The following is a 25,491-nucleotide window of genomic DNA, read 5'->3' as shown; positions in this document are numbered from 1 at the left end:
TCATGGACTTCATTAACATTTTGGAAGTACTTTGACAAATACAGGGGGATCCCAATGTTGTGGTATATCTTGAAGACCAGGCCCATAGCAAGTTGCTGTACTCTGTCCTCAACCCTAAGCCATCCAATCCTAGCAAAATGAGCATGGGTTAGATGGGTTTTGTGATTGAGGCCAAGTAGTAGCCTTACAAGTTTGTTTTGGGATGTTTGGAGCCTTGTTTTTAAGGCCTTGGAGGTGTTGTGATACCATGAAGTGCATGCATAATCATAATGACCTTGTATGAGGGCCCCTGCAAGAATTTTCAGAGTATTCTTACTGACTAGACGATCAATCCTCCACAAATAGCGTATTGCTTGGATGACCTTTTTCGGCGTTTTTGTTACCGGAGAGGGTTGCCTCCAGGATAGAACCCAGGTAGGTAATTTCCTCCTTTCTTGTGATAACATCATCACCCACTTTGATTGTGAAACTCTCAGCCTTGCTGGTTAGGACTGGACCCAAAGAGGATGGATTCAGTTTTACCCAGGTGTAATGAAAGTTTGTTGTCGGAGAGCCAGATGCAGATCTTGTTCTAAGCTCACAACAACGTTGTGAGCTTAGCTTGTAGGTCTGCTATTTTCAAAAAGAGAAAAATAAAAATGTAGTATGTTTCGAATGTTTTTGAAACATTTGAACAACAAATATGTTTTGAGTATTACTTTGTGGGTCCTTGACATGAAAATGTTTGAGAACCACTGGTTTAAACAACATTAGACAGCAAGCCCAATTAAGCAACTACACTTTAGAAGCAAGCCCCCCCCCCCCCCCCCCCCCCCCGCCGCAACTACCACTACATACAAGCGACTTTATAGGAAAAACAAGCCCAAAGTCCCTTATAATAAGCGGACATGGCAACGCTGGAACTAACAGAATCATCCAATGGCAGGCTCCAACGTACGACAATCAGGAATTGAGTGGCGAGCCGTGATTGGACGACAGCCGATGACGCGGACCAATCGGACGGTGGCAAGTCAGACAAGTTGCAGACAGGACCCTGGATGCATGAAGTGATTTCACTTTACATGAAAGATACGAACACCTCCAGTATTACTCTGCTGCACTGATTGATCAGTATTTAAATTACACTGATGATCGTTGATTAGAAGTATTAAGATCATTGATCATGAAGAAGGTTACACTGCTGCTCATTGTGCTGCTTGGTGTGGTGCAGTTTGCATCTGTCATCAGATGTGAGGATGGTGAGTCTATTGTTTATTATAATGATCTGTTTGTGTACATCATGCTTATTGAAACGCTGCTGTTATAGCAGCATGTTGTCATCACTGGTGTATGTGTGTGTGTCTCGAACCTCTCCCTTGCACAGTGCACCCCCCCCCCCCCTGCAAGCCTGCTATCATTATGCTATGGTCCTGTTAGCATGTTAACCAATAACTAGCAGTGCTGTGGCCCCAGTGGTGGAAGAAGTATTACATTTTTTTTACTTAACTAAAAGTATCAATACATCAATACTGCAATGTAGAAATGCTCTGTTACGAGCAAAAGTCTGGAATTCAAAATTCACTTGAGTTAAAGTACAAAAGTATTTGTATCAAAATATACTTCAAGTACAAAAGTAAAAGTACTCATTATGCAGTATGTCCCATTTCACAAGTTTCCACATTGTCGAAATTGTTGAAAAATCTTTAGAAAATGGCTAATACTCCAGTAAAAATACCTCAACAATGTTGTACTTAAGTACAGTACTTCAGTAAATGTACTTAGTTACTTCATGTTCATGTGCACACTGACTGTTGTTAGGAGGGCTACTGTAATCACTTAATGTAACTCTGAGAGGATGCAAATGTAACCAATTGGATTAAAGGTTATATATTTGGCCCACATTGATGGTGATATGCTCTAATAATATTATGTTAGGATTGCCAAAACAGTTACATTTAACACTGGGAGGGTGTAAATGTATACAGTACCATCTCAGGATTACAAATGGGTGAGGAACCAGTCCATTTTGTTACATTTGTGGACCACATAGATGGTACATTAGATTCTTATAGGACCCCAATCTAAGAACATTCTTATCGGTTAGACATTATTATTTGTTCAGATTTTGTCTGTATTTGGTTCAGAATTCCTTTATACTGTAGGTATAAATGTTGTGAAACTGATTAAAAAGAGACATTCTTGTGTGCTCTCTAGTTGGGTTTGCAGCATTCTGACATCATCGGCCATTTCCCTTCATTTACCAGTAGATGCATCTATTGCTTTTGTCATGTGTCAGGATTTGCAGAGGAAGGTGAAGAGACTGATGACGACAGTGATGATGAAGAGGATTACGACGACGACAGTGATGATGATGATGAAGATAGTACAGAGGTGAAGGAGGAGAATGGAGTGCTGGTTTTGACTGACGGCAACTTTGAAACATTCATGGAGGGCAAGGACACGGTGCTAGTTGAGTTCTACGCTCCATGGTAAGTTGGTTCGTCTTCCCTTATCTTGAGAAAATGGCTTAAACTTTTGAATCTGTTTTGGTCTGTTTGTGTTTGTGCTGTTTTGGTCTGTGAATCTGTTTGATTGGGGCTGAGCATTTAATCACTTTACCCCTGGCATCCCAAATGCTTTAACAAATAGCAGATCAACAAGCTACAGTAACAACACGGCTTACAGAACTGTTCTTTTTTTTAATAGTATAAGTATAAAGTATAAAGTAGGCCTTACAAGGTAAAAAAAAAATCCAAATATGAACTACTGCAATTTCCAAATCGCAGAGACTGCTATCAAGAGAGATGGGAAATGGACTTATAAACACAGTGATTATATCATAGTGATTTTGGTGACTTTTAAATGTTATTACTTTTTACGAAGCACTTTCTTTAAACAACAAAGAAGATTTTGTGAATTGCAGTTTAAATTGCAATATTCCATAAAATAATAGTCCTGAACCATTGAAACAAATTAGTGTTCTCTTCCATTGTGATCCCTGACATTTGAACTGTAACACATGTTTTCTCTTCTGTTCTCTTCCTAGGTGTGGTCACTGCAAGTCGTTTGCCCCAGAGTACGAGAAGATCGCTCAGATTCTGAAGGAGAATGACCCAGCTATACCTGTGGCCAAGGTGGACGTCACCAAGGCCAGTGATTTGGGGAAGCGGTTCGAGGTCTCTGGCTATCCCACCATCAAGATTCTGAAGAAGGGAGAGCCTGTGGACTATGATGGAGACAGGAATGAGAAGGGTAGGAGAGCTGCCCGCCAATCACAATGCTTGTGTCACACTAGAGCAGGGGTGTTCAACAGGGGGTCCTCAGAGTTACTGCAGGGCCGGGGATTTTTTTTTTTACATTAACCACTTGAACCCTAGCATCTCTTTTTTTATCATCTCTTTTTAGCCAAAAATAGTAGATCTACAAGCTCCCAATGCCTCGCACCGTGAGGCGTTGTGAGCTTGTAGACAGCACAAACACAAACAGACCAAAACAGATTCAAAAGTTTAAGCCATTTTCTCAAGATAAGGGAAGACGAACCAACTTACCATGGAGCGTAGAACTCAACTAGCACCGTGTCCTTGCCCTCCATCAGTGGTGTGTTCTACCGTCAGATGCTGTGTACGGCGTGTACCTTGAGATTTTTTTCGTCGCTACCGTATACCTTCAAAAACTGTTTCATCCATTGAAAACGCGAGAGCGTATACCCACGACCACGCGCATCGTATCGTAGCGTATACCTTCCGAAAAAAACTAGAACACAACACTGCCCTCCATGAATGTTTCAAAGTTGCCGTCAGTCAAAACCAGCACTCCATTCTCCTCCTTCACCTCTGTACTACAAGCTCCCAATGCCTCGCACCGTGAGGTGTTGTGAGCTTGTAGATTGGCTATTTTTGGCAAAGAGGTATAGGTGTAAAGGTAAAAAAGAGGAGACCAAGTAAAAAAAGAAAAGTTTAATCTGAAACACAATTTTATACAATATAGAGGGGGTCCCTGCTTCATCTCTCTCTCGGCTAGGGGTCCTTGGCCTGAAAACCCTTGAAGACCACTGCACTAGAGGTTACCATGGGTCCACTCGGAACTGAAAACCGGAGACCTGAGCGGTCCGGGTCCAAAATATTGACTTACTTCTCGGGTACGGGTCAGAACAATTATAATTGCCGCGGCTCAAGTGTAAATTAATCTGAAATGGATTTAGCCATATCGACCCGTGAGGACCCGATTAGCTTTATTTCCATATTAGACTCTTTGATCTTGGGTTTTTAAAATTAAACATATTAAATGTGATTACGTTCTGAAAGCCATATCTAGCCATAGCTTATTGAATGAGCCACATGTCATTAATAGCTGATTGAAACGCAGCCAATCTCAAGTGCAGTGCAGTGCCTGCAGTGCAACACCATTTAGCGAGGTGAAACACAAACTACAAGGGAAAGTATAGTGAGCTGAGCAAAAGCCCCCAGGAAGTGGAATGTCAAATGTGTTTGTGGAACGCTTTTGTGGTTATGGGCGAGGGTGGTAAGAAAGTCTGCGAAAATGTACTTCCTGCAACACAGAATGCACTCCTCGAAATGCAACCAAGACGTGTCTCAATGTAGCACGGCCTGTGCTGCGCTGTATCATTATATTCAACACACTGAATATGACTGCATGGTTATTCTTTATCCTACAGTTATGTTATCGTTATATTTTAAAGCCCAGATTGATTTGAAACGTCTAGTCCCCTGGGGGGAGTTACTGTATATGCTAAATTCAAATATCTGTGACTAATTAACCATGCAGCTGCCTTTAGACAACATTGAGTCAGTCATTCAGATAACAGATTGACTTTGGAGAAAATGTAAACAAACATGAAATCTAAAAATAGATCCATCAACTGGAAAATGGTCTATGTTTATGAAGGATACATGGCTGAAGTGAATAGACAGTGACATGTAGGCTGTTGGCACTGTTATGGACCTTTTAAAAAAAAGTCAACTCTGTATGTAATACGATGTTCATGTTTTCACCGACTGTATGCTCCAGCCATTATGACTCTTGTGTCCATCCAGTTTCTCTTAAAGTCAACTCAGTATGTAATACGATGTTCATGTTTTCACCGACTGTATGCTCCAGCCATTATGGCTCTTGTGTCCATCCAGTTTCTCTTAATCACCATTGCTAATGTGACAACTGCCTGTCTGTTGCAGCCATCGTGGCTCGGGTCAAAGAGGTGGCTCATCCAGACTGGAAGCCCCCTCCTGAGGCCACGCTGGTTCTGACCACGGACAACTTTGACGAGACCGTCAACAATGCCGACATCATCCTGGTGGAGTTCTACGCCCCATGGTCAGTCCTCCTCTCTTGAAAGACTTTGAACAGCTCTAAAAATTAGCAGCGGTGCTTCGGAATGAAATGCAATGACCATTTAAGCTGCAATCCATATTTCATACGATATTGATACAATATCGATTGTTGCCCATCCCTAATTAGTAACTTTATTTATAGACCCTTTTTTTGAAGTTGCAATTTACTAGAGAGAATCAGTTAATAATGATCCTGGTCTGTTGGACATCAGGAACAAATCACAATGTGCTCAACAGTACAGCCAATGAATAACATTTAACATAAAAAATAATCAATCTAACCTAATCACCTAACTCTGTGTTATGAAAACTTGTCCAGGTGTGGACACTGCAAGAGCCTGGCTCCAGAGTACGAGAAGGCCGCGCAGGAACTGAGCAAGCGCTCTCCGCCCATTCCCCTGGCCAAGGTGGATGCCACCGTGGAGGGGGATATCGCCACTCGGTTCGAGGTCTCCGGCTATCCTACGCTCAAGATCTTCAGGAAGGGCAAAATGTTTGACTACAACGGACCCAGAGAGAAGTTTGGTAGGTGTCTGTAGGGTAGTAGTAGAGATGCCTGTTGCATTGTACTTAAACAACAACATTTTCAACCATTTTCAACCTATCTTCATATAAATGGTCCTCACTAATGCTCAGAATATGGTGCAGTTTTTGTCTACTCTGTCTGTGTCTCATTGGTGGGCTGTGGACAGTTCAGAAACCCAAGCTAAATAAACCGCAGGCTTTCTATCCCTGGAAAGTTAGCAAAAAGCATGTTTGAAATGACCAACTTCAAAAAAGTCTGGGGTGCACACAAATGTGTGAGTAGATGTGAATATGGCCCAGCCCAGACGTGTTTATAAAGAGAATTCCCATTTTAATGTATGCACACAATAAGGACTCTTTACTTTATCTTTAAGGAATTAGTCTTGGTGAGGTTGGGGAATTGTAATGAATGGCAACAAATATTATTTATTTACAATGGAGAACACGTTTTGGAACACAAGTTGTTTCCCTTAATGCAGTACCTCATGGTAACCAGTAGGTGTCCTACCCGACCACAGGATGTTAATGTCTCAATAGAATAGCAGGTTGACCACCTCCAACCACTGCAGTTGTGTTAGTTATATTGTATTAACATTCTCATACAGATTGGTTAACACACAATTTGTTTTAATGGATTGCAGCTTCAAAAAATAAAAAAACTTTGCCACGAAGTTATTAAAACTAAATATGGGTATAAACTAAAGCTATATAAACTATGTGTACATGGTTTATATAGGCATGCTTATGTGTGCATGTGTATCAATTTCTGTTGCATTTTGGTTTTGAGAACCAAGGACCCCCAAATAACCATAGCTTCTGGCTGCTGCTCCCCCCCCCCCCATTGTGAAATGGCAAACATTTGTGTTAATGGCTGATCTATAAGCTGACATTTTCCCCTCTTCTTTCCCACCTGGGGGACGCGGCCCCCACTTTGAAACACCTGTGTCCTAGCTCATACCATGTACTGCCCCTCTATTTGTAGGTATCGTGGACTACATGAGCGAGCAGGCCGGTCCTCCGTCTAAGCCGGTCCAGGCCGTCAAACAGGTGCAGGAGCTGATGAAGGATGGTGATGACGCTGTCATACTGGGCGTGTTCTCCACCGAGCAGGACGCAGCCTATGAGACCTACATGGAAGCCTGTAAGCGCAACTCTGAGCTGAGTCTCTTCACTCTTTGCCATTGGCATTTTGCTACGGTGTAGCCTGCCAATGATGAGCTGTTTGCTCTCCTATTGGTCACCGTTTGGCTCCCAGAGAAGGAGAGGAGCAGCGGGGCACGTGATCGCAAAACAAACAGCCCGCTCTCTTCCTTGTAATTCCACGGGGAAGAATGGCTTTTCCTCTGTTTCTGATGCTTTTTGGGCGAAAACAGCCTACATTCAACTGCCCACAACTACGTCTTTTAAAGCGATCGGGGGATCGATCATACTGGAGATAAATATTCTATGATTTTTCAAAGGTTGGTGAAAACACTCAAAAATCGCTGGCAGTGGCGTGGCAAAATTATGTTTTATTTCTGGCAGTCAAAGAGTTAAAAAGCATCCTAGAAATATTGATTGATTGATTGATTGAATACTTTATTAGTCAGAAATGTAAACAGCACGTGGTACAGTAAAGACATTAAAGCTAAAAGGATAACACAAAAGTCCTGGGGACTTTTGTGGTCCTATGTATTCAATTAATCAACATAGCATACAGGGATTAACACAATAATATGTGTTAATGTTAATGTCATCAACAAATACAAACACTATGGGCCCTATTTTTGCATGTCTTTTGGTATGAAATAGGGCTTGGTCATGTGGACAAAATCAAATTTCACACTATTCTTTACCAAATACCTCAATATCAATATTGTGACGAATCGTGACAATTTATTTAAAAGCATAAAATATGGCTTAAATGATTTAAAAGCAGGAAAACGCAACTCTTATAATTACAATTTTACAATATCCCAAATCCCAGACCATATCCTTTCTCACATCAGGATGTTGACACACTATAACGGTATATTGCCACAGCCCTATCTAGACATGACAATTTCTTGTCTTGTGGGGATATTTGTTTCGGTGTCTCTCGTTAGTTTATCATGCGTTCAATGGCTGATGAAATTACTACCCACCACGACTTGATTTATACCACAAATCAATTTGACAATAGTGGGAAAGAAAGTTTCAGTAGTGTAATAAATCAACACACACACATACAATCATCTGGAAGGCAATGTTTACGGCCTCAAATCCATTTAGTAAGCTAGTTGACATGTCTTCCGGTATTGTCCTTACTGTGGTCTGTTCTCTCTTATCTCTGTCTGGCAGGTAACAATCTGCGAGAGGACTTCCATTTCCTCCACACCTTCAGCTCTGACGTGGCCAAACTGCTGAAAGCCTCGCCGGGGCAGGTTGTCATGGTCCAGCCCGAAAAGTTCCGCTCCAAATATGAGCCAGCATCACACACATTTACTGTCGAGGTTTGTTTTTAACTCATTGCTAGCATGTTGAACTGTCCGTTGTCGGTTTCTATACAAGTTAAAATAAAAGGAGACCTATAGATGCTATACTGAAGCGGTGGTGGAAAATGTACTCAAATTGTTTACTTAAGTAGCACATGAAACTTAATTTTAAATGGCAAGCTTTAATTTAGTGTAATTGTATGTGCAAGACGAAAGCCAGGCTTTCTGGAGTCAAGACCTTGAAATGGCACACTGTATTTGAGAAAATAATTCCAACATAGTTTTTCTTTATTCGTTGTCTATACAGGACTCCACGGCAGTGTCTGAGGTGCAGGACTTCTTTAAAAAGAACATCCTACCTCTGGTAGGCCACAGGAAGCAGAGCAACGACGCCAAGCGGTACACCAAGAGACCGTTAGTGGTTGTGTACTATGGCGTGGACTTCAGCTTTGACTTCAAGAAAGGTGAGCTTTCAAAAGCTGCTTTTCCATTTACCATATTCACACGGTCGCCATTTTGTCGCCATCGTTATTTTGAGGGCGCTGCTAAATTGCTACTGCAGGTTTTACAAAACCCTATCATATATTCAGTATGTCATAAATTGAACACAAGACTAGACACCAGGACGATGATTCTCAACCTTTTGAATTTCAAGGACCCCCAGTTTAATATGCCACATACCTCGTTTTTATCTCTGGGACCACAATCTACCTCCATTTGATATAAGTAAGCCTTGCCGAGTCATGTGGCCCATAGCTAGACGCTAGTATGTTGCAGCGATTTACCCCCAAGCAGGGAGGCCTTGTGTCCCATTTTCTTTAGTCTTTAGTTTCGGGTCTACTTTGGTAGACCCGGCCGGGGATCGAACCCCAACCGCCCAATCTTAGGGTGGACACTCTAACCGCAAGGTCACTGAGCTTGTATGATTTATAATGGTTTTATATAAATCATTAACCTTTTAACTCTGAGTTATACACTCTGAGTTACAGACCCGAAAGGGTCCATATGAACGCTATGAGCTTGTAGATCTGCTATTTTTTTAAATCAAGAACATTTTTGTAAATCTTTGAATATATATATATATATATTTATATATATATATATATATATATATATATATATATTTTTTTTTTAAAGCGAACATTTGTAACTCAAATCAAAAATGCTTCTGGGGGTCCGTGGAACTAACTATTTTGAGATGGGTGCCAAATACATATAATTTGGGGGGTCCTTGACATGAAAAGGTTTGAGAACCACTGATTTAATAGCAACATAAGATTTTATAAGACATTTGTAGAATCGACCTCAGGTCTAAATAGGTTAGTAGGATTCTCATATCACTCTATCCTGTTTGAATTCACAGCGACTCAGTTCTGGAGGGCCAAGGTGCTAGAGGTGGCCAAGGACTTCCCAGAATACACGTTTGCCATCGCCGATGAGGAAGACTATGCAGACGAGCTGAAGAGCTTGGGGCTGAGTGACAGCGGCGAGGACGTCAACGTGGGCATTCTTGGACAGGAAGGGAAAAAGTACGCCATGGAACCCGAGGAAGTTGACGCCGACGTGCTCAGGGACTTTGTTATGGCCTTCAAGAAAGGTGTGTTCTAGAAGTTTTTGTTTTTAAACTTAAAAACTACACGCATTCCATATCCATGAATTCAAGTCTCCATGGGGTGAAAAAAAGTAATTTTGGGGGTGAACTTTCCCTTTACGCCTAATAATTATTTTTTGTACGATAGTGAAAATAGCTGATCTACAAGCTTGCATTGTGGAGCGTTTGTGAGCTTGTAGATCTGTTTGTTGATCTGTTATTGAGAAATGTCACCTATAATGACATGGCCAACATAGGGACACCAGGTTGAAAGTGGTTAACCACATGAACCCAAGTGTCCCTATTCTGGCCATGTCATAATAGGCGAACGAACATTCAGCAAAAATAGCCAGCCTACAAGTTCTTAACCGTAAGCTTGTAGATCGACTATTTCTGGTGAAGAGATTTCGTATAGAGGGGGGAAAAGGATGGTCCAAGTACAGACCCCTGGGGGACCCTGGTCAGCTAAGTAGATAGTGGTTAAGTAATCCATCTTTTTTTAGACTGCATCACAAGATAAACAAGTTTCTCTTGGGTAAACTAATGCCAGTTTGCATCACCTTTCATCCTTATTCCCTACTTTTATTGTTGTGAAGCAATTTGTGACTCTGAATGCCTGTGAAAGGTGCTCTACAAATACATTTTACTTACCTACTTATTATTCTCACTATTCACCCTAAATATATATGTCTCGGAATTTCCCTTGTGTATGTCTCTCCTTGTCACAGGCAAACTCGGTCCCATCATCAAGTCCCAGCCTGTACCGAAGAGCAACAAGGGACCAGTGAAGGTGGTGGTAGGCAAGACCTTCAATGACATTGTCATGGACACCAAGAAGGACGTTTTGATCGAGTTCTACGCCCCCTGGTGTGGCCACTGTAAGAAGCTGGAGCCAGACTACCTGGCTCTGGGTAAGATGTACAAAGGTGAGAAAAACATCGTCATCGCCAAGATGGACGCCACGGCGAACGACATTCCGCACGACAGCTACAAAGCCGAGGGCTTCCCCACGATATACTTTGCACCCAGCGACAGCAAGCAGAGCCCAATCAAATTTGAGGGCGGCGACAGAACGATAGAGGGATTTAGCAAGTTCTTGGAAAAGCACGCCACAAAGCTGTCACAGAAGAAAGACGAACTTTGAGAATTTGTCTCACAAAGTAGCTAAGAACTGTTCTCATGCTAGTGCGGAGTCATCTGGGAAGCTAACGAGCCCTTTTGGAAAGGGAGCGGAGGATAAAAGTGTTACTGAATTACTGTCATTACAGTGTTGAATCATTATTGTTTCTGGTCATACCAAGAGATTCTGCATTCTTCCATTTCTAAAAGCATGTTAGCACTATGTTTGAGATTTCTAAGTCTTTTTAAATAAAATGTAAACAAAAGCCTATGGTGTTGGGTGTTGTTACAAGGTAGGGCCAGCATGGAAGCTTTTAGCATAATAAAATTGTCATTACACAGCTTGTAATTACCATCACCAAATTAAGTCAGCATTACTTCTATCAAATATGTTAAGAGTTGATGGTATATAATTATCAACATACTGTGATGGAGACATTTTTGTTTTCAATTTCCAAAGAATTTTAAAATGAGTTGTGAAAGTTGGCATTCTTTTAAAATAGCTCTATAAGCTCAGCCAGCTGTTTTTGCTATTTTAGGGGAAATGTCTTTTCTTAAGTTCTGAGTATTGGGTTCCCAGAACTCAGGGTTAGTACCACCTCAGAGAAGGGCCCACATTAGGTTCTGATTACCAAGCCGTATCATATGGAAACAAATCCATAACCTCTGAAATACGTTTCACGGTATGGTTCACTTAGTTCTTGTAGTCGAAAATAGCTATTACTATAGATTTAAACATTAAAGACGGTATTAAACAGTGATGGCAGTCATGGCACCATCTTTCCAGTGCTTCAGGCACATGGAAAGTCCATATTGTATCTGGTTCTAACCTTGAACCGCAAACCCCAGATCGACGTTGGGGCTCACTTATTCTTTGTTGCAGGACCCTGAGGATGCTTGTCGAAAGGGTTGTGTGATAAAGCCCCATGACATGACAGGAGATCTTTCAAACTAGTTTGGATATTCAATATATGCCACATGGACATGATATATGGCAGGACAGGTAGAACATAACACTGCAGACTACAGTACAACTCGCAATTATAGTAAAATCTCCTTGGGGAAAATGGAGAGCAAAATTCCCTTAAACATTCTTGGAGAACGTGCCGACCTACGAGCGTGGTAGTATGACAAGCTTGGTTCTGGAGCTTGTAGGAAACGTGCCTCACCCCTTGGTACAATTAATTGTGGTTATTTCAGACAGAATACAATGAGGAATGTTGTCTGTTATATCCAAGGATAACCCTTTGTTATCATTAGTTTGAAAGTGAACCACATTGGATGTGTTGGGATGAAATGTATAAATAAAATTGACTTGACATTGGCTATAAAAATGGATAAAGGAATCTGTGGAACCAGCTCCATTAGAGATCCATACTGTATGTACATAGGTAGATCTGATACCGCTGTGTGTTATGAAATAACGTATTATTAATGATAATAACAATTGGTCCTCACTAATGCACATTATAATATGGCACAATTTCCATCTACTCACTGGTGTCTCATTGGTGGGCTATGGACAGTTCAGAAACCTGCCTACCAATGACATCATCGATGAGGATTCCAAGCTTTCTCTTCCTGGAAAGTTAGCATGCTGAAACGGAAGCCAATTCTTGCATCAATAAAAAAATGTTTTTAAATCTTATTTGAAATTAACAAACCCAATTAACAAAACCTCACTGGTAGACGGACTGGTTTTTGAACTGTCCACAGCCATCCTCTGGGACGAGCAGACCTTATAATGAGCATTGGTGAGGACCACATGAATCAAGATAGGTTGAAGGTTTTTGGTCCTTCAACTAAAGTTAATGCATTAAACCACAACAACCCCATGTCTAAACGTAGGCATACTGTGTCTAACCTTAACCACATCCTATGTGTAAACTTAAAAATACGAACAGTGTCTATCTAACCTTAACAAAACTTTTACCAAACCTGTGTCTTTAAACTTCAACATGAAATAAACAAATGAAACGACACAAAAACCAGAGCATATCCTTTAGCATATCACTGCCTAACCTTAGCAAAATAAAATAAATAAAATGGCTGATTAACAATGGACCACAACGGAAACAAGCCCCCTGGATTTTTGTGTGTTATCCTTTTAGCATAACGACTGTACTACCTGTACTGTTAAAATTGTGTTAATGAAGTATTCAATCAATCAAACCAAAAGAAAATACCCATTGCTGGAATTGAACTCAGAATTATGTTACCATACACAAACCATGGAAATCTGACCTTTCTAACTTTACCGCTGTGAGTCCTGGAAAAACAAATGATTGTGTTGATCCAGGAATAACATTTACACAGCGATATCATATTATCCTTTAAAGTTCAACTTTGAAAAGCTGTGTTTCACGCAGACTGTGACACAGTGACGAATGCGATTAGGATGTGGATACCCTATGCCATTATTTTGATAATCTGAGTTCCCAGAAGTTTTCGCCAGCTCTGGCGAGGAACTTCTGGGCCAGAGCCCTGGTATTTGTGGGCGGGATGTACCTTACGCTCAGAATCTGAGCGGACACGCCTCTTACCGGTCTGAGCTGTGCAACTCGTCTAAAAAGTCAGACGAGAGGCAAACAGCAGTACACAACAACGGCGGCCGAAATTTCTCAAGGGGAAATTGCTTCCCATCGATCCTATTTAGATGCAACACCCACTGCATGTGGATCCCGCCCCCTTTTCTTCATTGGCTGTTGATTTGAATCACAACGCAGTGGCCGCGCCCCTGCTGTCCAAGCTCCGACGCTAACCCTCCCAGACTATTATTTTGACTAAAGCTCTCGTTTTAAAAAATGACTCATTACTGTGCAGTTTGTGAATGAAGGTGTCTGGGTCTATGGACACCGATATGTCCATTCAATTCAGAGTATTTAGAGGCCAGTCTGGACATTTTGATGACATGTGGAACTCCATATTTGGGCAGAATGTGTCATTTGTTTGTGTTGCAGGATTACGTTCATATATCCTGACATAAATATGTGCTGTACAAGTCAACGAGCCTGTGTCTGAGCCGAACAAGATGGAGGCACAGGGAAGCGAAGCAACTCAAGCTATTATGAGAAATGGTGAGGTAAATGGAAGTGCTGCAGCAGCAGCAGATGGCCTAGCTGTGCAGAGGGCCGCTGGCAACAGACGACAGCAGCAGCAGCAGCAGCAAACACCTAATGCAGCATGGAAGAATGCATGGCAGGTCATCAAAACTATTTTAATGATATGGGCAATGTTTAACTTGCTCCTCAAACGGCCATCCACTCCCTCCAGCCCGGCAGGAATCCAAAGCTCTCCCAGCCTCAATCTCTTCGACCCGGACACCCTCATGGACATGTATATCTATATGTCCCCGGATGAGGTCTTCTCTGACTTCAATAACAAAGAGTCCCTGTTCTGGTTCCACAGAGACCTGGTCTATGGAGACTGGAACTCAGGAAAGAACGGGGATGGCTGCTATGAACACTACCAGGAGATTGACATTCCAGAGACAGTGCAGAACAATGGTTCTCTTTACATGCATGTCTATTTCACTAAAAGTGGATTCCACCCAGACCCCAAACGCGAGGGCTTGTATAATAGACTGGCAACAGTACATGCATCAAGAATGCTGACTAAACACAAGCAAAGAACGTTCCTGAAGACCAAGAATCTGCTCACAGGAGAGACGGAAGCAAATCCCGAATTGATCAAGCGGGCAGAGACCCATGGTTCTGTAGAGACCATCTCTCACTGGCACCCCAACCTCACCATCAACATGGTGGACGACCATACACCGTGGGTGAAGGGCTCGGTCCCCCAGGCACTTGACCAACATGTTAAGTTTGAGGATGAGAGCGGAACCTACTACCCCATTGTGTACTTCAACGATTACTGGAACCTCCAGAAGGACTACTATCCCATCAATGGCACCTTGACATCTCTGCCACTGCGCCTCTCCTACTGCCCCGTGGCGCTGTGGCGCTGGCAGCTGTATACTAGCCTGAATAGCCGCTCGGCATGGAGTGGTTTAGGCATGGAACAGTCAGATGAGGAACAGGACTCTATCAAGGTGACCTTGTTGGAGACCAACGCCTACCTCTTGGGACTGACCTTTGTTGTCTCCATCACACACAGTATCTTTGAGTTCCTGGCCTTTAAAAATGATATCCAGTTCTGGAACAGCCGTCAATCTCTAGAAGGCCTGTCGGTGCGCTCCATCATCGTCGGTGTGTTCCAGTCCCTGGTGGTGCTGCTCTACATCCTGGACAACCAAACCAACTTCATGGTCCAGGTCAGCGTCTTCATCGGCCTCCTCATAGACGCCTGGAAGATTACCAAGGTCATGGATGTGAAGTTGGACAGAGAGAACAAAATCGCAGGGATAGTTCCACGGCTGGTGTTCACAGACAAGTCCACATATGTTCAGTCCTCAACAAAGATCTATGATGACATGGCCTTCAAATACCTGTCGTGGCTGCTGTATCCGCTGTTTGGCTGCTATGGGGTCTACACTCTACTCTATGTAGAGCAGAGAGGCTGGTACTCATGGGTACTCGGTATGCTCTATAGCTTCATATTAACCTTTGGTTTCATTACAATGACGCCACAGCTGTTCATCAACTACAAGATGAAGTCGGTGGCTCACCTCCCGTGGAGGATGCTCACCTACAAGGCACTCAACACTTTCATCGATGACCTCTTTGCCTTTGTCATCAAGACGCCCCTGATGTACAGGATAGGATGCCTCAGAGATGATGTGGTGTTCTTTGTCTACGTGTACCAGTGGTGGATCTACGGGGTCGATCCCAACAGGGTCAATGAGTTTGGCACCAGCGGAGTAGAACCCTCCAAGGTCAACGGAGCACAGGGAGAGACTGCTACCACCACTCCTGCAGCCATCACAGACAAAGAACAGGAGAAAAAAAAAGAATGATTAACAAAGACCACACCCCATCCATCTCCCCTGCCCTCACTCCTTGGGCAAAGAGGACCTTTAAGCCAAGCAGGCTTAAAGGTTTGTTTGCAAAGGAGATGAGTCATTGTTTATCTTCCATGGGCACTGCTACAAAAAAAGATAAGTTGGAAAAATGGTTTGAACTTTCCCTCTAAATTCTATGTGGGGATCTTTTTCGGGTTACCCGGAAACTTGAAGGGGCTGGAGCCAATAGAAGAGAGGTGGTGAAAGAAGCAAGATGGCCCCATTAAATCACTGCCAACAAAAAAATGTATTAAAATTCTTCCAAACTTGAATAAAAAAATTGATAGAATAATACGAAAAAACAACAACAAGATGGGGCCTAATAACAGTGTGGATCTTGGACTTACATGCAGCCAGCATGTGATGTCGTTCGGCTATGATGTATCTGTGACGTAAGACTCCAAATTTGAGCAAGTTTCATCTCGATCCGAGCCCCTATGAATTTGAATGAAAACATTTTTTTTTTATGGAAAAAGACAATTATTTTTAAAGAATGGAGGCTTCTATGATGTCATCTATTACATCAGTACTACAGTATCTATACAGTATTACTGTATGACATCAGGCATCTCCATATTTGGGCAAGGATTCAGCCAAATCTGACCTCCCTTCAACTTCCAGTACAAATTTAAGTTCTAAAAAGTAAAAAAATATATATATAAACATTTTGTGGTTTGGGTATTTGGGTTTGCTGTTAGCACTCCTGCCTTGTTTTAAAGTGTGTTTAAATGGTTATAGTATTTGCACTTACGTTGAGTGGACTAAAACAAGCAGTTGACCAGCCAGGGAAAGTGATGGGAGTCAATTTAAGCTCTATCCTATTTCCGTAGTGTAATGCCTGCCCTAAGAAGGGGTGTGACTATGGAAACGCATATGGGCACAGCTGATGATGTCACGCCATGTAAGTAATCATCTGTATATATACAGATCATTGCTTGACATAGCATCAACACTTTCCAAGATGGCCCTCGATAGTGTGTTGAAGACTGATTATGCAGATTTTTCTGATAATAAACTGTTTGGCTTTGACAATGGACTTGAAAAGATCGAGGTAAGAGCTGCGCTTGGAGAAGATCTTAGCTTTGCAGTTAAAGCTTCGCTCAAGTTGTCAGATGAAGGAGTCGAAAAGAAAATACAGTTTCACCACGGGACCACCACACTGGCATTCAAGTTCAAGCATGGTGATGAGCAAGGTGTTATTATAGCTGTGGACTCCAGGGCTACAGCTGGCTCTTACATCGCCTCTCAGACGGTGAAAAAGGTGATTGAAATCAACCCCTACCTCCTGGGTACCATGGCCGGAGGTGCTGCAGACTGCAGCTTCTGGGAGCGCCACCTGGCTCGCCATTGTCGTATCTATGAGCTTCGCAACAACGAGCGCATCTCAGTGGCAGCAGCCTCCAAGTTACTGGCTAACATGGTCTACCAGTACAAAGGCATGGGCCTCAGCATGGGAACCATGGTTTGTGGCTGGGACAAGAGAGGGCCAGGATTGTACTATGTGGACTCTGAAGGGAACCGGGTGTGCGGCGACCTGTTTGCAGTGGGTTCAGGCTCCCTGTATGCCTACAGCGTGCTGGACAGCGGCATCCGACAGGACCTCACAGTGGAGGAAGCATGCGAGCTGGGCCGCCGTGCCATCTACCAGGCCACATATCGTGATGCGTACAGCGGCGGGCAGGTCAACCTGTACCATGTCCACAGCAAGGGCTGGACCAGGGTCTCCCAGGAGGATGTCCTCATGTTGCACCAGCAGTACAAGTAGGCGGCGGAACAGGGTGGGGGGGTTATGACCCCTGTCAAGATGGAGGGCGTCTCGGGAATTATTCTGTTATCACGTTAAATAGCAGCAACTGCTGCCCCTGCCTAATCTGTAGCAGCTCAAGCCTCCAGCTAGCTGATGAGGACAAGTCTAACTAATGTAATAGCACATACAAAATAAAAACAGAAACCTGGGTTCGATTGCCAGCAACAGTACCTCCAGCTCAAGTTTTTTTATATATGTTTGGGTGGTGTGGAGGCAAAATGCTCACCCACTTCCATAGAGACCCAGGTTCAATTCCCAGCAAGCGGTGCCTTCAGCTTGAGCTTTGTGTGTATGGGGTTGTGTTTTTTTTTTTTACACATTTGGCTGCCATAGACCTGGGTGCGATTTCATGCAGCAGTTGCCTCATGGCTGGGTGCTTCAGTTGGCAGTGGACTGTCCTTTTTGGTGTGCTTGCATCTCCTGCTAGTTGATGGGTTCACCAGGGGGGGAACTGGGGTAGATATGGTGTTAAGGTCTAAAACCCTCGCATCTGTATTCTGTGGGAAACTTTAGCAGGACATAGACTCTCAGCAAAGATATTTAGTGAAGAGCGAAAACAGACAAGTCACTAGTATAGTGAAACAAAAAAAAAGGCTGGGTTTCCGAGGCTACTAGTATAGAGCCCTGAGAGACTCCGGTCTACAACTTTACTTTATTTCAAAAAGCGCATAGCACTGGAGAAGGTGTCAATAGCCAGACACAGGCAGAGTAGCAGCAGAAGTCATTGTTGTCTGACTGCAGTTGCAATCAGTCATCACAATAAAACAAGACAGGGTCTAACAACGGTGTGGCTTCCATGCGATCTCTGTCATAATGATGCCCAAATTATCAAGAATTCTGCAGTAAGGCTGCTGTTCCATTCCCTTCATTGGCTTCCAGTTGCTACTGTCTGCTAAATGCCTAACTTATAAATTGTATGGAGGATGTGAGACGGTGAATCTGAGCTTATGGATTCAGAAACCCCCCTTAATTCTTTTGTATATTCTTTTTTGTATTTTTTTTTCACCTACTGTATGTGAAGTTAATAATACGAAATATTCATGCGTGATGTCCTTGGCATACTGGTATAAGAAACCTGACAGACACGGACAGACAGACAACAATTCAGGGGACATACAGTAGTACATACATGGAAAAACGCTCCTCTAAATATCTCTTCTACACCACGCTGTTAAAAAACACTATGAAAATGGCTGCCATTCTATGACATCAAGTCATCTATGATGTTTCTTTTTTTTAAGGGGCGCTTTTTGAGCAAATCCTATTGTAACTTGTCAGCAGATACTATTTACTATGACGTAAGCACTATGATATCATACTAGGCCTATATTTATGACGTCAGGGATCTCCATATACAGCCATGAAGGGACACACATACACACACAGATGACAAACAGCTGATGTTTGTCAGCAGATGTTATACAGCTGACCCAATGCATGCGGCTACAATAATAATAACACAATTGATATTGGAGGTTTGGAGGTACTTGGCCCCCTTGGTCTTGAGTAACGATTTCTGGTGTGTTTCGTCTGTAAAGTTAAAGTAACTCATATTTAGTAACGGTAGCTAATGTCAACATGACTCTTCCAGCGTTGCAGAACATGGGGGTGTTTTATAAGAGGATCATGTCTCAGTTTCCCCAGGACATCAGTTTAGCTTTTGCTTACGGGTCCGGTGTTTTCAAACAGCGTGGGACCACTCAAGAACAAATGGGGAAAAACATGCTGGACTTTGTGTTTGCAGTGGACGACCCTGTGACATGGCACACCATGAACCTGCTGCAGAACCGCAAACACTACTCGGTTCTCAAGATGCTGGGGGCCAAAAGGATCAGTTCCATACAGAGTGATTACGGGGCCGGAGTGTACTACAACACTCTTGTTCCTGTGGATGGAAGGTTAATCAAATATGGAGTCATTAGCACAGAGACTCTGATTGATGACCTGATGCACTGGAAGACGATGCACGTTGCTGGGCGACTGCACAAACCAGTGAAGATGCTGATGCAGAGTGACAATGGGAAGTTACTTGCCGCTCTGGTGGGCAATCTGAAAAGTGCTGTGATCGCATCCTCCCTCATGCTGCCGGAGAGCTTCACTGAAGAAGCCCTTTTCCTTCAGATAGCCGGTCTCTCCTATGCAGGGGATTTCAGAATGGTGATTGGAGAGGATAAGTCCAAGGTGGCCAATATTGTCAAAGATAACATCCAGCACTTCCGGATTCTATACAGCAGCATTTTACAGGACTGCCCTCAAGTGGTCTGCAAGCCTCAGCAGGGAAAACTACAGGTGGACAAGAGCCCCGAGGGCCAGTTTGTCCAACTAATGGCATTGCCTCGGACCCTTCAGCAAAGGATCACATGGCTTGTAGACCCTCCGGGGATGAACCGAGATGTGGAGGAAGTCCTACTGCAGGTGGCCCAAGATCCAGACTGTGGTGCCGTTGTACAGCAAGGAATCTCATCCATCGTCAAGTCCTCCAGTGTAACGCAAAGCCTCAAAGGCATAGCCACGGCCGGCCTGTGGAAGACTGTGTCATACAGTTCCAAGAAACTGATGAAGGTGTGGAGGGGATGGAGGAGGAAGCCTTCCGTCTCGTAACTGTCCCGAATCTGTCTGTCTGTGTACTTGTCAGTCAGACATGAATGAATGAGTTTATTTCAAACAAATAAATTACAAACTAGAAAATGTGCTCCACGGAGCACAAGTCTCCGCCAGCAGACTTGTGTTCTTCCAGAGAATGTAGCACTCTTTGCTGTGTCATGTTGTCAGCATTTGTGGCTCGTCTTTGTTTTTTGTCATTTAGGGATTCAAGTGGTCTTTGTCTCTGTTTCTTAGCTTTGGCTTTCTGCTGTCGGCATTGCGCCTTTGCTTCTTCATGAGGTTTCAGACGATAATTTCCTGCTTCTTCAGTTTGCGTAATGAGAGTTAGTTGCATTGTGTGATCTCAGCTGTGATCTCACTTTGTACTGGTGTGCTCCTCTATTCTCGGTGTGCGCTCCTCTCTTCTCACTGTGCGCTCCTCTCTTCTCGCTGTACGCTCCTCTCCTCTCGGTACGCACTCCTCTCTTCTTGGTATGTGCTCCTTGTACTGGAAAGTACTGGAAAGTACTGTTCCTTGGTATGTGCTCCTTGAACTGGAAAGTACTGTTCCTGACTGTTCCTGAGCACAAGTCTCCGCCAGCAGCAGGATTTTTGGTAAGGAATTTATTCCAAGATTGGAACTTTTTCTGCTAATATCTCCTGACTAAATGTTAGCTTGGCTGATGGCACTGATGTCACTTCGAAACATGCACCGCAATGTTTCGAAGTGACTCACCTATTTATAGGTATGTATTTCGTCATGCGTCTCGCTAGCCAATCAAAGCACACCCTTTCAACATATTGTCACGTGTCACGTGAAGCTTGACCAATGTTAGCTTGGCTAGGGGGGGACACAGCGAAAATCAAACGAAAACATACTCTCCACCATGCCTTCGGCCTGGCGGAGACAAACAGAAAAACAACTTTTGCCAATGCAAACTCTATTCACTGATAATTATCACAATTCTTCAAAAATATACACAATCTAAACATCAGAAAAAAATGAAATAGTCGCAGTAATAACATAAATAAATGAATACAACCAACTACACTCTAACTGAAGTGTTGAGTGTTGAGTAGACATGCACTTTGACTTACCATGTGTACCAGACACCCACCTACACCTCCGTCCTTACTCTGATGAACTGTTGCTTTAATTACACACACTAACCTCTGGTTGAATTGCCCCCTGTGGAATTGCTGACCATGTATCAAGCTGTGTTTGCCGCTTGCCCTTGTTTTAACTCCCCTCAATCCTTTGAGAAACAAGATTGCTTGAAAAGGAAAAGGGAGGACAGACTACAATGATAGAATGTGTGGCAGTGTATTATAGTCAATGTGAATCACAGCTAAAAAAAGATATATCCTATAATACATTTCTAAACCCAAAACCCCCCAAAAAAACCTGCCACTGTGTGGGACTAAACACAAAAACAACATATCAATGTTCCTTATAATACATTTCTAAACCCAAAACCCCCCCAAAAAAACTGCCACTGTGTGGGACTAAACACAAAAACAACATATCAATGTCACTAACAAGACACGCCACAACGTGCAGAATTACTACGCGCAGTCTGTAGGCCACTTCATACTGCTCAGCACACATCTGCCCCCTCGCAGCATAATTAATTGCGGCCAACACAAACTCACAACATTACAGTCGGCCATGTTGTTCCTTAGCGTCATCGCCGACCACCGCCCAACGAGACCCAAGTGAGGTCAGACAACACACTCCATATTTGGGCATAGCTCCATTGGGAACATCTCCTATTATGGCTTTATATATTATAGAGACCAACAAACACAAAGCACCGCGCAGCGGATAGGGGGGAGGGGCGCGCAGCGCCCCGACCCTCTAGTATTTATACAATAATACAATATAATATTGTAACTTGTCAGCAGATACTATTTACTATGACATCAGTACCCGTTAACGGAATAGGCCAAGTATTGATGTATGATGTAATGACGTACTGTATGCACTATAGTCTATGACGTAAGCAGTATGATGTCAGCGCTATGACATCATACTATATTTATGACGTCAGGGAACTCCATATACCATCATGAAGACGCGCACGCGCACGCACGCACGCACACACGCACACACACACGCACACACACACGCACACACACGCACACACACACGCACACACACGCACACACACACGCACACACACACGCACACACACACATACACACACACACACACACACACACACACACACACACACACACACCCAACATCGTCATGGAATGACATCACAACGTCATCATCTCTACCATATTTGTCCTTTAAATTGTAAAGACTTGCTTTCATCTTGTCAGAGGTGGATGTTGTTCGTTGAGGGATTACATCTTACTCGTATTTCAAGTGTTTGGTAGTCTAACAACCTGACAATGAAGAGATTTATCATATTGCTTGTTCAGCTTCTCTTTGCTGTTTCAACTCTTGCCTCAATGAGTTGGAATGACGCTCCAGGAACCAGTGTGTTGCTTCGCGATGTCAATGCCTTGACACTTTACAAAGATCGCTACACCACAGGCCGCCGGTCCAGCCCTGTTTCCCAGCTCAAATGTGTTGGCGGCTCCGCAGGCTGTGGGGCCTTTGTTCCCCAAGTGGTCCAGTGCATTAATAAAGGGTGGGACGGAGTCGATGTCCAGTGGCAGTGTAAGGCAGACATGGACAATTCATACCGGTTTGGTCAAATAGAGGTGAGCTGTGAGGGCTACAGCCATCCAAATGATGCTTACGTCCTGACGGGTTCCTGTGGGCTGGAGTACAAGCTGGAGCTGACAGAGGAGGGCCACCGCAAGAGAGCTCAAGGGGCCGGCAGCTCCTACAGTTTCTTTGGCAACAAGCATCATCAACAGAGACATCACCAGAGTTCTTCACTGGAAGTCGGGTTCTTGCTGGAATGTCTGCTAGGAGTGGCTGTGCTGCTGCTCCTATTCTATGCCATCTATCAAATCTTCCTCATTGGAGAACCCACTCGGCCTTCTCCACGCTATCCTGGTGCCAATCCAGGCTATGGTGTCAATCCAGGCTATGGCTTCCACAGTGACTACTACAGCAACCAACAACATTACCCAGGAGGATGTGCTTCCACAGGAACAGGAGGAGGTGGCTTCTGGACAGGCCTGGGGACAGGAGGGATACTGGGATACCTGTTTGGAAGCCACAGGAGACAGCCCTACAGCTACACCCACTTTACAGACAGCAGACCTGAACCCAAACCTGCTAGAGCGCCCACCAACAGCACAGGGACACGCACTGCATCAGGGTTTGGAGGAACCACACGAAGATAGGGATCTGTGTGTCAAACTGCTGGACTGACAGCACCACATTTCTTGTGCGCGCCAGTAGGCCAAGGAAGTAACTTTTACCACCTTTTTTTTTTTAACGTAGTAGTAAAGGTATTGTAGGCCTACTACTTCTACTTGGAGGCCAGTCAAGATTTGCAAAACAAGAAACAAACAATGGAGTTTGCGTGATTTATGAATTTCTGGTTTCCAAACATTGTTTTTTAAAGTAATTGGCTTTGGCTCAATTGTGGTTTGGGGGAATGTGTCCCCCCTTTTTTATTTTCATATTGAGGAAGAGGTAAATGTTTCTAAAACAAAATCAAAAACTATTGGAAACAAATGTAAAACAGAGTTAAACAGAGTTAAACAAATCAATCAATCAATAAGTAAATTCACCTTCTTACATGTACATAGGCTACATAGTACATACAGTATACAAGGCTTCTCTCAAGCATTGGTTCTCAAAGTGTGGTCCAGGGAGGACCCCCAGGGATCATTGGTGGAATTCCAGGGTGTTCCCAGCAACATTTGGAACAGTTTAATTTCTCTATTATTTCACCAGATAGAACTTGTGTTCATAGTGTGTGATAGAATGTAAAACATTCAGATCAGAGGTTTCACTCCTCATCTCATCATGTCTACACCGTATAGATAGTTGTAGAATTCTGTACTATATCTAACAACAACAGTCTTCTCTTATGAGGGTCCGGGGCCCCTACAACAAAATCTTTTCATTGGGAGTCCATCTAATGTACTGATGATCCTGGAGAAACTCGAACCAAAATATAATGACAAAACCCTTCAGTGTAGTTTGAGATGGTGTGGCGTGTTTGAATGATAAGACTGAGCCACCTGTATGTATCAGAGGAGGAAGAGGAAGCAAACAGCAAAGTGGGGTTAAAATACACATGTCACTGCAACCAGCATCATGTGTCAATGTACTTCAACGTTATTACTCCCCACTGAAACATTCTCAAACCAAGAGAGTACAACCTTCCCGTCTGCACAAACATCTTGTTTTCTGAGCCGGAAATCTAGGCATTAGGCAAATAAAGGCATAGGCCTGCAGATGCCTAAGATTTAAAAATATATAATATATATTAGAAAATCACACCCAGTGTGAAGTGGGCGGTGTGTGGTCATCACAACATGACTCACTTTTAAAAAAGGATAAATGACTTTTTTAAAAGTCCGTACTGCTATTCATAGGGCTGCACATGTGTCATGTGTTTCGCTAGCCAATCACAGTCCTGAATTTGCAAAGTCAGCCAATCACATTACAGTTAGTGGTGATGACACTAGCTGTAATGTGATTGGCTGACTTTTCAAAAGTATCGATTTGCATTAACAATGGAAGGGTTAGGGGGTATACAAATCTTTTGGTCAGTGTCCAAAACTCACTTATAGGGGGTGGCTACACCGCCCCAAAAATCACACTCAGTGTGAAGTGGGCGGTGTGGTCACAGTGGTCATCACAGTGATGGAAGTTCACTTAAAGAAAAGTAATATTTCTGAAGTGTGTGGTGCTATTTATTAACAATAAACAATAAATAAACAATGGTTGGTCCACAATGGGTGATTCACTTACAAAAAAAACATAAATGTGTTTTTTTTAAAGTGCATAGTCCTATTTATAGGGCTATGCACATGTGTCATGTGTTTCACTAGCCAATCACAGTCCTGAATAGAGTCAGCCAATAGATTTGCATTTAATGTGTAGGGGTTAGGGGTGTACAATGGTGGCCAATCACGGTGCAGGGTTAGGGGGGTACAATGGTGGCCAGTGATTTGCATTGAATGTGTAAGGTTAGGGGGGT

At 43.2% G+C, this 25,491-nt stretch overlaps 5 protein-coding genes across 5 annotated transcripts; all 5 read left to right on the top strand.

Annotated features, from left to right (window-relative positions):
• The first annotated feature begins 1,015 nt into the window (after nt 1–1,015).
• pdia4 (protein disulfide isomerase family A, member 4) lies at nt 1,016–11,281 on the top strand. Its single transcript, XM_084048418.1, has 10 exons — nt 1,016–1,238; nt 2,276–2,468; nt 3,026–3,231; nt 5,172–5,310; nt 5,647–5,852; nt 6,835–6,993; nt 8,172–8,323; nt 8,613–8,769; nt 9,669–9,902; nt 10,625–11,281. Exons 1-10 carry the CDS (start codon nt 1,163–1,165, stop codon nt 11,038–11,040), a joined length of 1,938 nt encoding a protein of 645 aa, XP_083904544.1. The 5' UTR covers nt 1,016–1,162; the 3' UTR covers nt 11,041–11,281.
• Nucleotides 11,282–14,046: 2,765 nt separating this feature from the next.
• On the top strand, nt 14,047–15,930 carry LOC311038583 (putative lipid scramblase CLPTM1; the record flags this gene model as incomplete). The annotated part of the gene is made up of 1 exon (XM_084048156.1): nt 14,047–15,930. The coding sequence occupies one exon, from the start codon at nt 14,047–14,049 to the stop codon at nt 15,928–15,930; it is 1,884 nt and encodes a 627-aa protein (XP_083904282.1).
• A 1,006-nt stretch (nt 15,931–16,936) lies between these two features.
• Nucleotides 16,937–17,740, top strand: LOC311038582 (proteasome subunit beta type-5-like; the record flags this gene model as incomplete). Its single annotated transcript, XM_084048155.1, has 1 exon — nt 16,937–17,740. One exon carries the CDS (start codon nt 16,937–16,939, stop codon nt 17,738–17,740), a length of 804 nt encoding a protein of 267 aa, XP_083904281.1.
• Nucleotides 17,741–19,360: 1,620 nt separating this feature from the next.
• LOC311039435 (phosphatidate cytidylyltransferase, mitochondrial-like) lies at nt 19,361–20,383 on the top strand (the record flags this gene model as incomplete). The annotated part of the gene is made up of 1 exon (XM_084049317.1): nt 19,361–20,383. One exon carries the CDS (start codon nt 19,361–19,363, stop codon nt 20,381–20,383), a length of 1,023 nt encoding a protein of 340 aa, XP_083905443.1.
• Nucleotides 20,384–22,828: 2,445 nt separating this feature from the next.
• LOC311038581 (store-operated calcium entry-associated regulatory factor-like) lies at nt 22,829–23,677 on the top strand (the record flags this gene model as incomplete). Its single annotated transcript, XM_084048154.1, has 1 exon — nt 22,829–23,677. One exon carries the CDS (start codon nt 22,829–22,831, stop codon nt 23,675–23,677), a length of 849 nt encoding a protein of 282 aa, XP_083904280.1.
• Between the last annotated feature and the right edge of the window lie 1,814 nt (nt 23,678–25,491).

This window comes from Gymnoscopelus microlampas (assembly GCF_963454915.1).
Source record: "Gymnoscopelus microlampas genome assembly, chromosome: 22".
Lineage (NCBI taxonomy): Eukaryota > Metazoa > Chordata > Actinopteri > Myctophiformes > Myctophidae > Gymnoscopelus > Gymnoscopelus microlampas.
This window is presented reverse-complemented; position numbering and strand designations above follow the sequence as displayed.

Excerpts from the sequence above, each read along its gene's own strand:
- pdia4 (XM_084048418.1), top strand. The coding sequence starts at position 1,163 with ATGAAGAAGGTTACACTGCTGCTCATTGTGCTGCTTGGTGTGGTGCAG. Across the intron at positions 1,239-2,275 it reads TGTCATCAGATGTGAGGATG|GATTTGCAGAGGAAGGTGAA; the intron begins GTGAGTCTATTG and ends GTCATGTGTCAG. Across the intron at positions 6,994-8,171 it reads TGAGACCTACATGGAAGCCT|GTAACAATCTGCGAGAGGAC; the intron begins GTAAGCGCAACT and ends TCTGTCTGGCAG.